Raw genomic sequence first — 15,765 nt, 5'->3', positions numbered from 1 at the left:
TATGACGATGGATACAATATATAATTGAGAAGCTACATAATTTTGTCATGACCTATATTCACCTTACTGTAGCGTTTTATTATGATCAGATATCCATCCAACCATAACCTGCATCGTGCTGCCTTGATGTATTTCGTCATTCTGAGACGTCAGCAACATGTTCCCTTATGTGTCAATTATATACTATGTAATATACTGGATAATCACATTTATATACATATATATGTAAAAATTTGTTTTTTTTTATGTAAAAGAACAAGTATTTTCAGTTTTTTGGATGCCAAACTTATGTCTCGCACCATGTATTATTTCAGATAAAATATGTGACCACTGATGAAGGTCTGTTACGACCGAAACGTCTGGTCTTAAATCCACTGTTTGCACCAAGGATCTAAATTGGGCTGTTTGGATGAATCACTGCTAATGCTTGAAAATATGAAAAAATAAAAAAGTTTTGTACGCAATAATCCAGTATCTGAGTGCCGCAATTTTCATTTTATGTTTAGGCATATAGTGGCATATGGTATCAGTCTCCCGTTGTGAAAAAAAATAGCTGTTTTTGTTTTTCTTTACCGGATACCTGTATATGAAATACTGCTGTCTACTACAGTGACCTGAAAGATGTACAGACCTTTACCACCCTAACACATGCCAAAATGACACTCTTTTGGTGTCAGTCGGGTTCTACGGATACACCTATGAACTGGGAGTTTTACCTGCACATGCCGCAGATGCATTGTTCAAACATGTGAACAGGGTTATAGTGGGAAAAGGGCCCAGGTCCCTAACTGCTGTGCTCATAGGCTACAAAGATGTAGAGGGATCATTGATCCTGGGTAGTAGTAGTAGTAATGTAATTTCTCACCCTGCTTTTTAATATCAAAAGTCCTTTGTATCCAGGTATACCACCGAGCTAGTATGATGAAGAACCCATTGAACCTCTGCACTGCAGATAAGGCCACATTCAGACGGCCATAGTGTTTTGGGGATCCGCAAAACATGGATACCGGCAGTGTACGTTCCGCAATTTGTGGACGGCACATGGCTGCAACCATAATAGAAGATGCCTAGTCTTGTCCTCGATTGGGGACAACAATAGGACATACTCTATCCTTTCTGCGGAACGGAACCACGGATGCTGACCGCACACAGTGTGCTGTCCGCATTTTTTGCAGCCCCATTGAAATGAATAGGTCCGCACCCAATCCACAACATTGCGAAACAGGTGCAGACCCGTTCATACAGCCGTCTGAATGGACCCGAATACTGAACATTATGTACAAAGATGGAGGTTGGTAATCTGGAGCATGCTTATATGACGAGCAAGCAAAACTTTGCTGCATATAATAGTTCAAATGATTTATTAACCAGTGGCTAAGTGATACTGGTTTCATTTCGTAGAAAGATGTGATGCGTTATTCTCATGTAGCGGGAGGAGGATGGGATGTGTTCAGTCATCGCTTCATTGGTTTGTGTGAGAAATTGCTTGCCTTTCACGATTCACCTGACCAGTTTGGTGCTTCCTTAATCACTGTAATCTTGTTTCTGTCTCACTTGAGATTCTGTGAAGTTTATAACAATTTTCTGGAGTCATGGTTCAGGTCCTCTGTGAATTCTGGACGATGGAATAGTCAATTGCTTTATTTTTCGTCTTTCTCCTCCTAAATGTATGACAGACCATTTGCAAACATAAAGTAACTAACCTCTGCTTTAATCAAAAAATTAAAAATGAATATATATATATATATATATCTATCTATATATATATATATATATATATATATATATATATCGACAAAAGAAATGCACCAAGAAAGACATGTCGGAATTGAATGAAACTTGCTATGTGTGAATGTAATGAAGATATATGTAAGTGATTACAGTATTAGAGCGAATGGTATTGGGGAAAGCTGTACAACTGAAAAAAAGAGACCCTGTTGGCGCCTCTAGCCTGGATACAAGATGAGATCTGGTTGGTCATGGTTGCATATGGTATCCTGGGGCACGTATATCCACGGATGTTACAGCTGGGCCTGTAGATCCTGCACCTTGTCAAAGTCTGTCAACTGGGCAAAATAGGTTCACCTGAGACATAACTTAGTTTTGCAGCAATCCGACATTTCTCTATTTTTCTTTTTTTTTTGTGTGTGTATATATTAGGGTGTCATTTTTCCAAAGATGTGATTTTCATATGACTTTGCTTACGCCCCGAGTCTCAGTGATGTAAAAGATATATATATATATGCCAAATTTCAAGAAGATTGGATAATATTTGGGGGTTGCACACATTGATCACTTTTATTACTACTCTCACTCCTGTACCTAGGAGGTTGGTCTAAAAACGACTTCCGTTTCAGGATCAGAGGGGCTCTGCATCAAGCAAGGTGAATGGCAAAGGCAATATACAGCCAGGTCCATAAATATTGGGACATCGACACAATTGTAACATTTCTGGCTCTATACACCACAATGGATTTGAAATGTGACGAACAAGATGTGCTTTAACTGCAGACCGTCAGCTTTAATTTGAGGGTATTTACATCCAAATCAAGTGAATGGTGGAGGAATTACAACAGTTTGCATATGTGCCTCCCACTTGTTAAGGGACCAAAAGTAATGGGACAATTGGCTTCACAGCTGTTCCATGGCCAGGTGTGTGTTATTCCCTCATTATCCCAATTACAATGAGCAGATAAAAGGTCCAGAGTTAATTTCAAGTGTGCTATTTGCATTTGGAATCTTTTGCTGTCAACTCTCAAGATGAGATCAAAAGAGCTGTCACTATCAGTGAAGCAAGCCATCATTAGGCTAAAAAAACAAAACAAACCCATCAGAGAGATAGCAAATACATTAGGCGTGGCCAAAACAACTGTTTGGAACATCCTTAAAAAGAAGGAACGCACCGGTGAGCTCAGCAACACCAAAAGACCCGGAAGACCACAGAAAACAACTGTGGTGGATGACCGAAGAAAACACCCTTCACAACAGTTGGCCAGATCAAGAACACTCTCCAGGAGGTAGGTGTATGTGTGTCAAAGTCAACAATCAAGAGAAGACTTCACCAGAGTGAATACAGAGAGGGTTCACCACAAGATGTAAACCATTGGTGAGCCTCAAACAGGAAGGCCAGATTAGAGTTTGCCAAACGACATCTAAAAAAACCTTCACAGTTCTGGAACAACATCCTATGGACAGATGAGACCAAGATCAACTTGTACCAGAGTGATGGGAAGAGAAGAGTATGGAGAAAGAAAGGAACTGCTCATGATCCTAAGCATACCACCTCATCAGTGAAGCATGGTGGTGATAGTGTCATGGCGTGGGCATGTATGGCTGCCAATGGAACTGGTTCTCTTGTATTTATTGATGATGTGACTGCTGACAAAAGCAGCAGGATGAATTCTGAAGTGTTTCAGGCAATATTCTCTGCTCATATTCAGCCAAATGCTTCAGAACTCATTGGACGGCGCTTCACAGTGCAGATGGACAATGACCCAAAGCATACTGCAAAAGAAACAAAGGAGTTTTTTAAGGGAAAGAAGTGAAATGTTATGCAATGGCCAAGTCAATGACCTGACCTGAATCCGAATGAGCATGCATTTAACTTGCTGAAGACAAAACTGAAGGGAAAATGCCCCAAGAACAAGCAGAAACTGAAGACCGTTACAGTAGAGACCTGGCAGAGTATCACCAGGGATGAAACCCAGCGTCTGGAGATGTCTATGCGTTCCAGACTTCAGGCTGTAATTGACTGCAAAGGATTTGCAACCAAGTATTAAAAAGTTAGTTTTATTTATGATTATTATTCTGTCCCTTTACTTTTGGTCCCTTAACAAGTGGGAGGCACATATGCAAACTGTTATAATTCCTACACCGTTCACCTGATTTGGATGTAAATACCCTCAAATTTAAGCCGACAGTCTGCAGGTAAAGCACATCTTGTTCGTTTCTTTTCAAATCCATTGTCTCGGGGCGTAAGCAAAGTCTTCAAAGATTTTACATTTTTTTATTTTTTTTCCATTACAAAATGAAACACCCTAGTGTATGTGTGTGTGTGTGTGTGTGTGTATATATATATTTATATCTAACAAATTGTAGCTGGTCATTCTGGTGGTGGGGGAACGCTCCTGTTACGCTTCTGTATGTGGCAAACCCAGAGGTCATTGTTAGGCCTGCAGCTCCCATAGCAGATATTGGCACCCCAGGGTCCTTGGGGTGGGGGTTGTAACAGCAAAAGCTCTCCTCCTATTGATACAACTTAGATGCCATAGTCACTATTGACTGTCACATCTTTCCTGTCTGTTAGAGCAGGAGCACGGCTGTCATGAGAGCACCCACTCCTCCCAGTCCCTTAGTGAGCGCTAATATATTTTTACGGCAGCAACTAAGTGGTGCATTAGATAATAGACAAAACCTGCCTAAAATTTTTTATTTTTTTTGTTTTTGCAATCTTTATAACAGACAATATACTAGTTTATTATTTTGAACAAAGGCAGCGTTGTTAGCAGTTATTGTATCGATTCAGGAATGGTGTCAAGTAGGGCTCTTCTGTATTGGATTTGTGCTGCTAGGAAAATACTGATGTGGCTGTTTTACTGACACAAATCCAACTTTTATTACTGATGCCGAAGTGCTGTTCTTTTGTTTTTGGGGGTTGGAGGCAGTGACTAGTATCAGATTTCAATAATTGGAGATGATATTCTTGGCATCTTTAAGGTCATATGCCTGTCCTTTTATTTTCAGCAGCAGTAACCTCTAAGGGATGGAATTTGAGACCTTTTTAGTATAAGCCACTTAATGATCTGCGTTTTGCTCTTAAGCCATACACTGCGTGCCCATTATGTTAATCTGTATTCCTTATGGTACATACAATTACTGGCTGTAATAATTGTAAACCAGTGCCAGGAAATGAATGTCTGGTGAGGTTAAGTTTGCTCTCATTCTTGAGATTGGGGGATGATGGGGAATAAAACGTAGAAGAAAAAGGGAAAAGACGTCCATCACAGAGATGAAAATATGTTTTACCGCATGTGGCGTTCATAAGCTCCTAACCCCTGAAGATGCCACATATGTGGTGAAACATGTTGGGGGAGCTTTGTTTGTTGTTTTTAAAAAATAAAAATACTTTAGTGTTTGCTATAGCTAGGGGATCGACCTGCAGGCGTTCCCCAGCAGTGTTAGAAGGATATAGGGATGAGAATAGGGCTAATGTATAGCTGGGAAGAGAACCACAAGCAATAGACTAGCTCTAACAGAGCAGGAGAGGATCATCTAATAGAAGCGAAGACTGAAAGGATTTATTGTAACAAAGTAAATGGTACATGAACAATTTAACATATTATTATTGCAACATGAAGGTTGCTGATGAGAAGTAAATCACTTTCAGTTGCTATCTGATAATATTGTAGCGGTGGTGTGGTTTAAATAACACAGCCACCGCTACTATATCCCTATACGGAGCTATCAGTGTTTTTTTTATTTGATACTAACAGTTATTTGGGGTTTTTAATCTCACTGTAGGCTTTATTGTAAATTATAATCACAGGGTACAACCTGTTGTAAAACGTAGCTTTTAATCTAATTTACACATAAAATAACAAACTCCCACAGACACACATAGAAAAAGAACAACACCGAAAAAGATAAAAATACAGCATTGAAGACATGGCAAAATAGCGGCAGGACCGATCTGACAGGGTAAACAGTCTGTTGGATCCGTCCTGCCGCTAGTGTGAACGTAGTCTTAGTTATGTGTTTATTTTTAAATGGAGATAATAATAAAAGTTTCATTTTTATTTATGTAAAAAAGAGAAAATAATGCAGGCCAAAAACAGAATAAATATATAGCCTTATGGCTATTGTTTTGAGTATATTTTGATAAATAATTCTGGGCCAACTAGGATAATTTTTTCTAGAATTCGGTAACCCACCAACGCATTTCGATCTTAGTCATGGTATATCATACCATGACAAAGATCTGTTAGATCGAAACGCGTTAGTTCTGTTCAGGGGCGGATTGGCCATAGACCTTACAGGGAAATTTTCCGGTGAGCCAATGCCCAGGGGGCCGCCTGAGTCCTCCTCACGGCCGGCCAGTGGAAGTTTTTGGAGATGTATTTTGTGCTGCTGGCAGTATTCTGTGATGGGCTGTTGCATTTGACTCTGCTGGGGTGGTTTAATGTGCCGCAATATGGTATTGCTGGCCCCACCTACTTGTGTTGGCCCTGCCTTCCATCAATTTGGTCCCGACTACACAACGGGGATACTTTTAGTATTGTTTCCAGGGCCACTTTAAGTTCCCAGTCCGCCCATTGTTGTGTTGCCACTTTCCATGTGGAGATGTATTTTTACATGAAGCCTAATAAAGATTTAATCTCTGTGATGGACATCTTTTCCCTTTTTCTCCTGGGTTGCTTACGGACTGGGCTGGGTCCTTGCACAAGACTCTATACGGGTAGTGCCGGGTTGATTCCTGATTTACCCAGAATAAAATATTGCCTACAGGTGAAACTTGAAAAATTTGAATATCGTGCAAAAGTCCATTTATTTCAGTAATGCAACTTAAAAGAAATTGCATTATTGCAGCTTTAAATTAGAAGTTTGTGAAAAGGTTCAATATTCTAGGCTCAAAGTGTCTCACTCTAGTCAGCTAATTAATCCATGCCCCCTGAGCAAAGGGTTCCTGAGATTGTGACTTTCGGGTTTCATAAGCTGTAAACCATAATCATCCAAATTATAACAAATAAAGGCTTGCAATATCTTGCTTTGCATGTAAAGAGTCTATTTCATATGTTAGTTTCACCTTTTAGGTTGCATTACTGAAATAAAGTTGGTTTTACACAACCATTTTTCTATAGATGCAAAAGGTGATTTTTCTTCAGCAAAACCACATTGGTTATCAAGTGCTTAGCAAATGTTTACACACGTTGGGGGTCATTTATTCAGACTCCTTATGCCAGTTTTTGGCATAATAAGTTGCATGGGTTGGTTATGTAACTTTTAAAAAGCCTGTGTGTCTAAATTTTGGTGCATGTGGTGTGTTATGCCGCCCTCAACACTGGGGAGTGGCTGGGGCTGGACCGACAAATGCACTAACGCAGGCATCCTCAAACTGCTGCCCTCCAGCTGTTGTAAAACTACAACACCAATAATGCCCTGCTGTAGGCTGTTCAGGCATGCTGGGAGTTGTAGTTTTGCAACAGCTGGAGGGCCGCAGTTTGAGAATGCCTGCACTAACATTTACACCAGAAAATGGGTGCAAATAATGTTTGAAATGGACTCTAGTCAGCGGCTAAATTAGATTTCAATCAAGGCGCATAGACTGGCGGAGGATGCACCTAATCCTCAGGCAGTGCAGGCTACACGTGCAGAAGCGCTACCATAGGAGGACACTCATCGGCCGCATCATCAAGCAGTGTGGACCGCCATACACCCCCCAAAAGGGATCTCCAACAAGAGTGACCTCCATTTAGCCTACGGTGACAAGGATACAGACTTGATAAAGGGGTCTGCGTACCCCGAAACGCGTCGTCTTTGCATACCAAAAAATAAAAAATATTTCGTATCCTCAACTGCGTTGTGTATTGCGCCTTGTGTCCATCCGCTCACCGCACGAACCTAGTGCAGACGAGCTCCCCCCCATATACCACAATACGCACCAAAGTGGCGGCTTGGCTCCCGCCCATGGTCAACTTGGACGATATTCGGCTGCACCAACCCAGATCACCCCTACGATTTTTACCTCCACCGGAATTGTACTACATAAAGTACAACCAAACCAAGGTGAGTAGTAACCACTCACCCTGGCTAGGAGCAGATAACAACATATCTTGTCCACCACCACCTATGAGCACCTTCTCCCCCTTTCTCTTTGGCCATTTAATCACATATTTCTATAAACACTGCATCTACAGTATTATACCTTGTATGCCTCACATCTCTCTATCTATCTATATATATATATATATATATATATATATATTACACACACACACACACACTGCATATATTAAACAGTATTATAGATGCAATATGTACAGGTATATAATATATATTGCAGTGTACTGATATGTGAGGTACAAGGTATAATATATGCAGTGTGTATAGATATATTGTATATACAGCAGTGTACTGATATGTTAGGTACGAGGTATAATAGATGGTGTGTACAGGTATATTGTATATACAGTATTGGATTGATATGTGAGGTACGAGCTGTAATTTATACCTCATATATCAGTACACTGCTGTATATACTATATACCTGAACACACTGCATATATTATACCACGTTCCTCACATATCAGTACACTGCTGTATACACTATACATCTGTACACACTGTATCAATTATGCCTGTTTTGTAATCCCAATCCGGCCCTGATGGCATAAATTATAAAACAGCAGCGAACATAGTTCATGGAACAAAGAGAGAGGCCTGCAATGGGTAGTGGGAGGGGCTATAAAAGGGGAATGGGGGCCCAATTTAGATTCTTGCTATGGGGCCCAGTGATTTCTATGTACGCCTTTGACAGGAGCAGAGAGATAAGAGAAGTGACAGATGACACAGAGTTTAGATTACAGGTTGAATTAACCCTTTAGGATCAAATTGGCTTCTCAGGAAATATATATGTTAAAGGCATCTCATTCAGTAGCTATATAACTAAGGGTGGGTTCACATCTCCTTTATGGATTCCGTTAAGTGGGGATTGTGGGGACTATTTTATTATCAGCCAGTGACTGTGTTACTGTAATACTGTTATCAATTCAGCACATAGTTTTCCCTGTGCGTGCATTCACATTTCACTTCACTTGGTTCGTTGTACTACTGTCAGTGTCAGACTGTTGTCACTGTGGGTAACAATGCACAACAGACAACAATGCACACCACAGTGACAGCTCCTGAGTCCTCCTGTCCGGCGTCAGCCTCAGCTTCCCTTCACTATCACTATAATCAATCCCTCTTCCTGATCCTGACTCACTCATTAGAGAGCTGAAGAGCCGACTGAGTCAGCAGCAGCAAGTGAATCTAATGGATAGCATCTGCGCATGCGCGCCGGCACCTAGAGTCTTCGGTTCACTTGCGAGTCAGCTCAGCAGTCAGTGACTCCGCAAGTGAACCGAAGATCCGATTCATGAATCGGTTCATTTGAATGAGCTGATTCAAATGAACCGATTCATCTGAAAGATCCGAACTTCCTATCACTACTGAGGTCATATCCGGCGGGCCGCGGCATTACAGGAACAGCACCAGCTGCTCTGACGTCCTGCCGCCGGATATACGTCACAGGATATCCGGCGACAGGACGTCAGAGCAGCTGGTGCGGTTCCTGTAATGCCGGCCCGCCGGACATGACCTCAGTGCGCCCGCGGTTATGCCTCCTGCACGCTGCGCTGTGTACAACCTGCTCAGCAGTTTCGACCAGCACACGGCCCACAGCGCTCAGCCACACCAGCCCGGGAGACAGCAGGAGCTTCTGGAGCAGGGCAGGTATCAGAAAAACTCATCCGGTTGGAAGGGAGGGCAATCATAGTGCTGTTATGATTTATGGACACAGCTCTCAGCATGCTTAGCCAGCCTTCTATCTGGCTTTGCATCTTGAGAGTCACAGTCCACAGGCTGTTTCTGAGCCTGTGGACTGTGACTCTCAAGAAGCACAGCCAGATAGAAGGCTGGCTAAGCATGCTGAGAGCTCAGTCTAAATAACATAACACATAAAGAAATTACTGTTTCTAGCTGCTAGTCCACAGCAGCTAGAAACAGTAATTTCTTTAAAGGGATTCTGTCACCAGGTTTGACCCCTGTCAGCTAAAAATATGCTGATGTTCAGGGCGTCTTCACGATTCCTAATGTGGGCTTATAAATGTCATCTGTGGGCTTATTTAGCTAAAAAACAGCTATTACTAACCTGTCAGTCAAACAAATAAGGTGCCCAAGGGGATGTTAATGGGTGCAGGATGCCCGCCGCACCCACCGCCGTTCGTGCCCAGCGCCGCCTTTCCGGACTTCTGCACCGCCTCCTAATCCTCTGTGCCGCCTCTCGCTCTCCCTCCCTCCCCCCTCCTTCTGCTGTAAGATCTCGCGCTTGCGCACAGGGCTCTGCCTGATGCGCCCGTGCAGACTTCTCCATTTGGCTTCTTACAGCGAAGTGCGCATGCATCGGCACTTCACTCAACCCCTGTATGCGCGAGATCTTACAGCAGGAGGAGGGGGGAGGGAGGGAGAGCGAGAGGCGGCACAGAGGATTAGGAGGCGGCGCAGAAGTCCGGAAAGGCGGCGCTGGGCACGAACGGCGGCGGGTGCGGCAGACACCTTGCATTCATTAACATCCCCTTGGGCACCTTATTTGTTTGACAGGTTAGTAAAAGCTGTTTTTTAGCTAAATAAGCCCACAGATGACATTTATAAGCCCACATTAGGAATCGTGAAGACGCCCTGAACATCAGCATATTTTTAGCTGACAGGGGTGAAACCTGGTGACAGAATCCCTTTAATGTGTTATGTTATTTAGACACAGCTCTCAGCATGCTTAGCCAGCCTTCCATCTGACTGGCTAAGCATGCTGAGTGCTGTGTCCATAAATCATAACACAGCTCTATGAAAATTACTGTTTCTAGCTGCTGTTGTCCACAGTCCACAGCAGCTAGAAAACAGTAATCTTCATAGTCATGTTAAATGATCACTATAGTGTCAGGAAAAAAAAGCGGTTTTCCTGACACTATAGTGCCCTGAGGGTGCCCCCTCCCGTGGTCCCCCTCCATGTTGCCAAGATAGACGCCAAATAAAGGGGTAGTTTCAGGAACAAAATACTTAAATGGTATCGATAAAATATATATGTAATTAAGACACTGAGTGCAGTTCCATAAAAAGGCCCAGCAAAATCCTCAGCACCAGGCCCATGATGCTCTTAATCCGGCCCTGGCTTTAGGCCATATTTCCACATAGTGGCCGTGGGTTGGTAATATGCCACGCAGCTGAGAGCCAGGTGGTCAAAACTGCAGCAGTTTTCCACGTTTTATCAGCATTAACAAGTGAAGCATGTGCTTCCTAACTATTAAAGGGGTTCTCTGGGAATTAAGAAAATGAAAATACTTAAATATTACTTTATTGTAAATATATTCCCATATACCTTTCATTATTTATAATGGCTCATTTTGTTTAGGCCTTTGGTCCCTTAACAAGTGGGAGGCACATATGCAAACTGTTGTAATTCCTCCACCATTCACCTGATTTGGATGTAAATACCCTCAAAGTAAAGCTGACGGTCTGCAGTTAAAAGCACATGACATGAAGTAGAGAGGTATGCAGTCTCCATTACCACAGTCTGTCCTGTAAGTAGGGGAGGAGGATGAGGCAGCTCTTTACCTCAGTGCTTGAAAGTAACTTGTCCTCCTGTGCGATTAGGAAAGGTTTTGTGTGTTATTAGGATGGCGGCCATTTTGTTTCTCTTAATCATTACTCCCTAAGGCCTCATGCACACGGCCGTGTTCCGCAGCCGAGAGCGATCCGTGGTAACCCGGCCGGGATTCCTTCTGACAGCAGGAGCGCACGGCATCATTGGTTGCTATGACGCCGTGCGCTTCATGCCGCCGCTGCACTATAGTAATACACTCGTATAGATCATACGAGTGTATTACTATAGTGCAGCGGCGGCATGAAGCGCACGGCGTCATAGCAACCAATGATGCCGTGCGCTCCTGCTGTCAGAAGGAATCCCGGCCGGGTTACCACGGATCGCTCTCGGCTGCGGAACACGGCCGTGTGCATGAGGCCTTAGGGAGTAATGATTAAGAGAAACAAAATGGCCGCCATCCTAATAACACACAAAACCTTTCCTAATCGCACAGGAGGACAAGTTACTTTCAAGCACTGAGGTAAAGAGCTGCCTCATCCTCCTCTCCTACTTACAGGACAGACTGTGGTAATGGAGACTGCATACCTCTACTTCATGTCTCCTCATGAACTCCATTTCTACAGAGATTCAGCTGAAGATTATATTAAACGGTGTTCAGGATCATAATCCCTAACAAATAGAGAGAAGGATGAAACATCTCTTTGGCTCACTGCTCTGAAGTAACTTGTCCTGCTGTCTGATTAAGACAGGTCTTATGTGTACTAATAGGATGGAGGACATTTTATTTCCCCTGATGATTGCTCCTAGACAAAACAAACCATTATCACTAATGAAAGGTATTTAGGAATATATTTTATAATAAAGTAATATTTCAGTATTTTCATTTTCCTAATTCCCGGAGAACCCCTTTAAGCCATCCCAATAGTGATTGATTTTTATTTTTTTATTTTTCCCTATGCGTGCGGCCACTCCGGTCATTTCGGGGGAGGTCCAGGAGGTACGGAGCTTCTGTTCTCATGATGGTTGGGGCCCTAGTGGTAGTACCCCCACCGTCTGATACTTATTCCCTATACTGTGGATAGGGGATAACTTTTACCTACCACAATACCCCTTTAAAAAAACTGAATGAGGAGACACAGCCTTAGGGCTCATGCACATGACCGTATGTATTTTGTGGTCCGCAAAAAAAAGCTGATAACGTCCGTGTGCATTACGTATTTTGTGGAATGGAACAACAGGCCCCTAATAGAATAGTCCTATCCTTGTCCGTAATGCGGACAATAACAGGACATGTTCTATTTTTCTTGCGAAACAGACATACGGAAACAAAATTAATGGTTCCACTTATCGTCCGCAAAAAAAACAAAAAACGGAACGGACACGGAAAGTAAATGCATGAACCCTTACACACTAGGACTATGAATGCAATTGAAATTGCAAATGAAAATACATGTGTTTTAAACTATGTTTAGAAGTGTGTAACGGAGCCAGTCAGAACAACCAGTTTGTTTTTATGTCTGTAAAAAAATGTTTCTATATATAATATATATAATTTATAGATATTTTTATATTTTTTTTGTCCCATTGAATGGGCAAGTCTGATCCACAATAGGACCTGCATTGGGTTCATCGATCGGAACATGGATATGTTAAAAAACTGACATGTGAAAAGCCCTATTGACTTGTATAGATCAGTGTGCTATGCATTTTTATAGTCGTGTCAAAACCACTTAAAATTAAAATGCACAGTTGCAATATATGATAGAATTCCGTATAACAATTGGGTTGTACTTGAGGAAACGACCTGTGACAGAATCTGATTTACAAAGTAATATTTTATGGTCTATTATATGAACACAGCCACAATGTATTACAAGTATGTATGTAAACCTTTTGTACATATATATTTGACTAGCTGAATATTTTATGTCTGTATTTTGTTGAATATGTCCATTGGATCCTTATTGCCACCAATTTACAAAGACTTTTACCATTGTTACAAGGTGATGGGAATTTTTTTATATTTTAGGTATTGTTTTCCAATGAGTACTAATCAGTGATTTTTGTTCTTTTTTTTATATTTAGCTGGTCGTTGGAGGAGTCTCTTTTCTACTCCTGTTTCCTCTTTCCCATATAGTCCAGTTGCGAGACTCACTCCATTTTGCAACGGCTTAAATTCTCCCAGCATCCTTAAAACCCCAACTAAAGCAATACTAACACCAGAAAAGACAGGTAAACCTGCAACTTATTATTTTTTTTTTAATTTTGTATAAAAAATGTTGTGGGTTTTTATTATCATCCAGTAAATTATTTTTTATTTTTTTCAAAATTTGTGATAGTTTTTGTGATACGGTTTTTACATCTCTATTTTTCTTCTCATTGTAATTTTAGTTGTTTTCATATCATAGCTTCACTTAAAGGGAATGTGTTAGCAGAAAATGACCTATTGTTTAAATCATACTTTTATGTTAAGCATTATTTTTTTTTTTTTTTTTTTTGGTGATTTGTTTTAATTTTCCATGTCACTATAAAAATTTTAAAAAAAAATCAAAATCCTGCAGTTTTCTCACTGGCCACTAGGTCTAATAATATATTGGGACTTCCTGTTATGTACAGGTAAATTTCCTATAGCCACCTCTGTACAGGTCTGCTGTGATGTCACCTACTGTGAATGTTGGATCTTTTATCTACTGCTTCCTGACATCTGCACAGGTCACACAGCATGCTTACAAACCCTCCCATAGACGTCAAGGGGGTCCCTGCCTTTCATTGTGGCTGCTCTCAAAGAACAGGAAGTTTTGACATATGTTGGGCCTAGTGGCCAGTGTGAAAATTGCAGGATTTTTTATATTTTTTTATATATTTCTTTTAATATAGATAGTGACATGCAAGTTTAAAAAAATGTTTAACATAAAAACTTGCTGAAGAAAATAGGTAATTTTCTGATCTCGCAGTCCATTTAACATTTTATTCAATGTCTCTCAAAGCTCTCTCCTACAAAACGCAGTTTGTATTACTAGACAGGCACTAAACCAGTATAATCTAAATAATTTTGTAGAACCAAAGATTATTCAATGTACTGTAACTTCAATGTTTATTACAAATAGGTTACACAAAACATAGACATACACATAAACGGTAATTGAATATACTATGTTAAATAGACCCGGAAAAAGTAAGTAAAAACCCACTCCGTGTACATAGATACACCAAACAATGAGAATAAACTGAGATTAGACTGGTATATCATCAAAAATAAATCCTTTATTAAATAAATGACATATAGACGAGAACGTGAGACAACCGATAAAAAATGGCTACATCTGAGGAGGCATATCAGCACAAGTGAAACATAGGGGGGAGGAATGGAGTACAAGAACGGAGGCAGAAAACAAGAGTAAAGTACCTCACTAGTTTCTGCATGTACTTCTGCAACCACAATTACTCAGTATATGGGGGCAAAAAAAACCTTTTGAAGTGCAAGTGCAAATGGTAAAACACCACATCAATAAATGGTTGCAGATTACATCACAACATATGGATGTGTAATAGTTCCAAATAAATATATGGGACCATACAACAGCCAAAAGAGAAAGTTAAGGTGCAAGTGCGTAAAGGAGTCACCACATCAATGGTCCAATATCATAATTGGTGACAACTTAAAACTCCATATACATAAAGATAGGGCTCAGGTGCACGGCAACATCCACCTATGAATAACCCAAGTGGGTATAGCTAAGCACCAGAGCCAATGGTTACATCCCCCAAAATCCATAAAAAGCATAACATATCTACATACCCATGATATGGGGATATACACCTCAGGAGAGCCACGTAACCCCGACGCGCGTTTCGGCGGATGCCTTCCTCTGGGGGTGAGGCTCTCCTTGTAAATGCGCTTCTTTATAAGGACCTTACACACCTGTGTCGCATAGTTAATTAGTCTAAGAACGCCCCATTGTAAGCAGGAGTATGGGAGGAGGGAAGTTGGGGGCGGACGAAGTAATGCAGCCGGCCAATGGCCAGTTAGCCGGCCGCACACCTCGCCCCACCCACATGACGCGTCAGAGCCGCGACGGCCAATCGCGCATAAAATAGTGAAAGCACAATGTACCCGAGTTTAATCAATGTAGCTACATCAAAGTTGAACTACATAGTGGGTTACTTACATGGCAGTTGCCCTCTGATTCCAGGCCTCGTACTTCAATATTTGGCACTCTAATGAGAACAGTGGCTGACCAAGGGCCAAGCGAGCGATAATGACATATATTTGAGAATGCATATTAACCAATTTGGATTTAAAGTATTTAGAAACTTTTTGGTTTCAAGTTTTCAGCCATTGTATGAGCTGGAAAGGATGGTTGCTGAGACCTTCAGTGTAATTAATTATATATTTTTTTTATATTTTATGA

The 15,765-nt window shown here is 41.3% G+C and overlaps 1 protein-coding gene across 2 annotated transcripts in view; it reads left to right on the top strand.

The window, feature by feature from the left end:
* Nucleotides 1-15,765, top strand: part of SLAIN1 (SLAIN motif family member 1) — an 89,611-nt gene that overhangs the window by 33,172 nt on the left and 40,674 nt on the right. Inside the window, exon 3 of one of the 2 annotated variants that reach the window (XM_040425327.1) lies at nt 13,439-13,585. The exons of the other annotated variant lie outside the window; for it this stretch is intronic. Coding sequence (XP_040281261.1) covers nt 13,439-13,585 — 147 coding nt within the window. The remainder of the gene's footprint in view (nt 1-13,438; nt 13,586-15,765) is intronic. 2 annotated transcript variants of the gene reach the window in all.

Source organism: Bufo bufo, chromosome 3 (genome assembly GCF_905171765.1).
Source record: "Bufo bufo chromosome 3, aBufBuf1.1, whole genome shotgun sequence".
Lineage (NCBI taxonomy): Eukaryota > Metazoa > Chordata > Amphibia > Anura > Bufonidae > Bufo > Bufo bufo.
The sequence above is the reverse complement of the archived record's forward strand: the minus strand, read 5'-3'. Positions and strand labels throughout refer to the sequence as shown.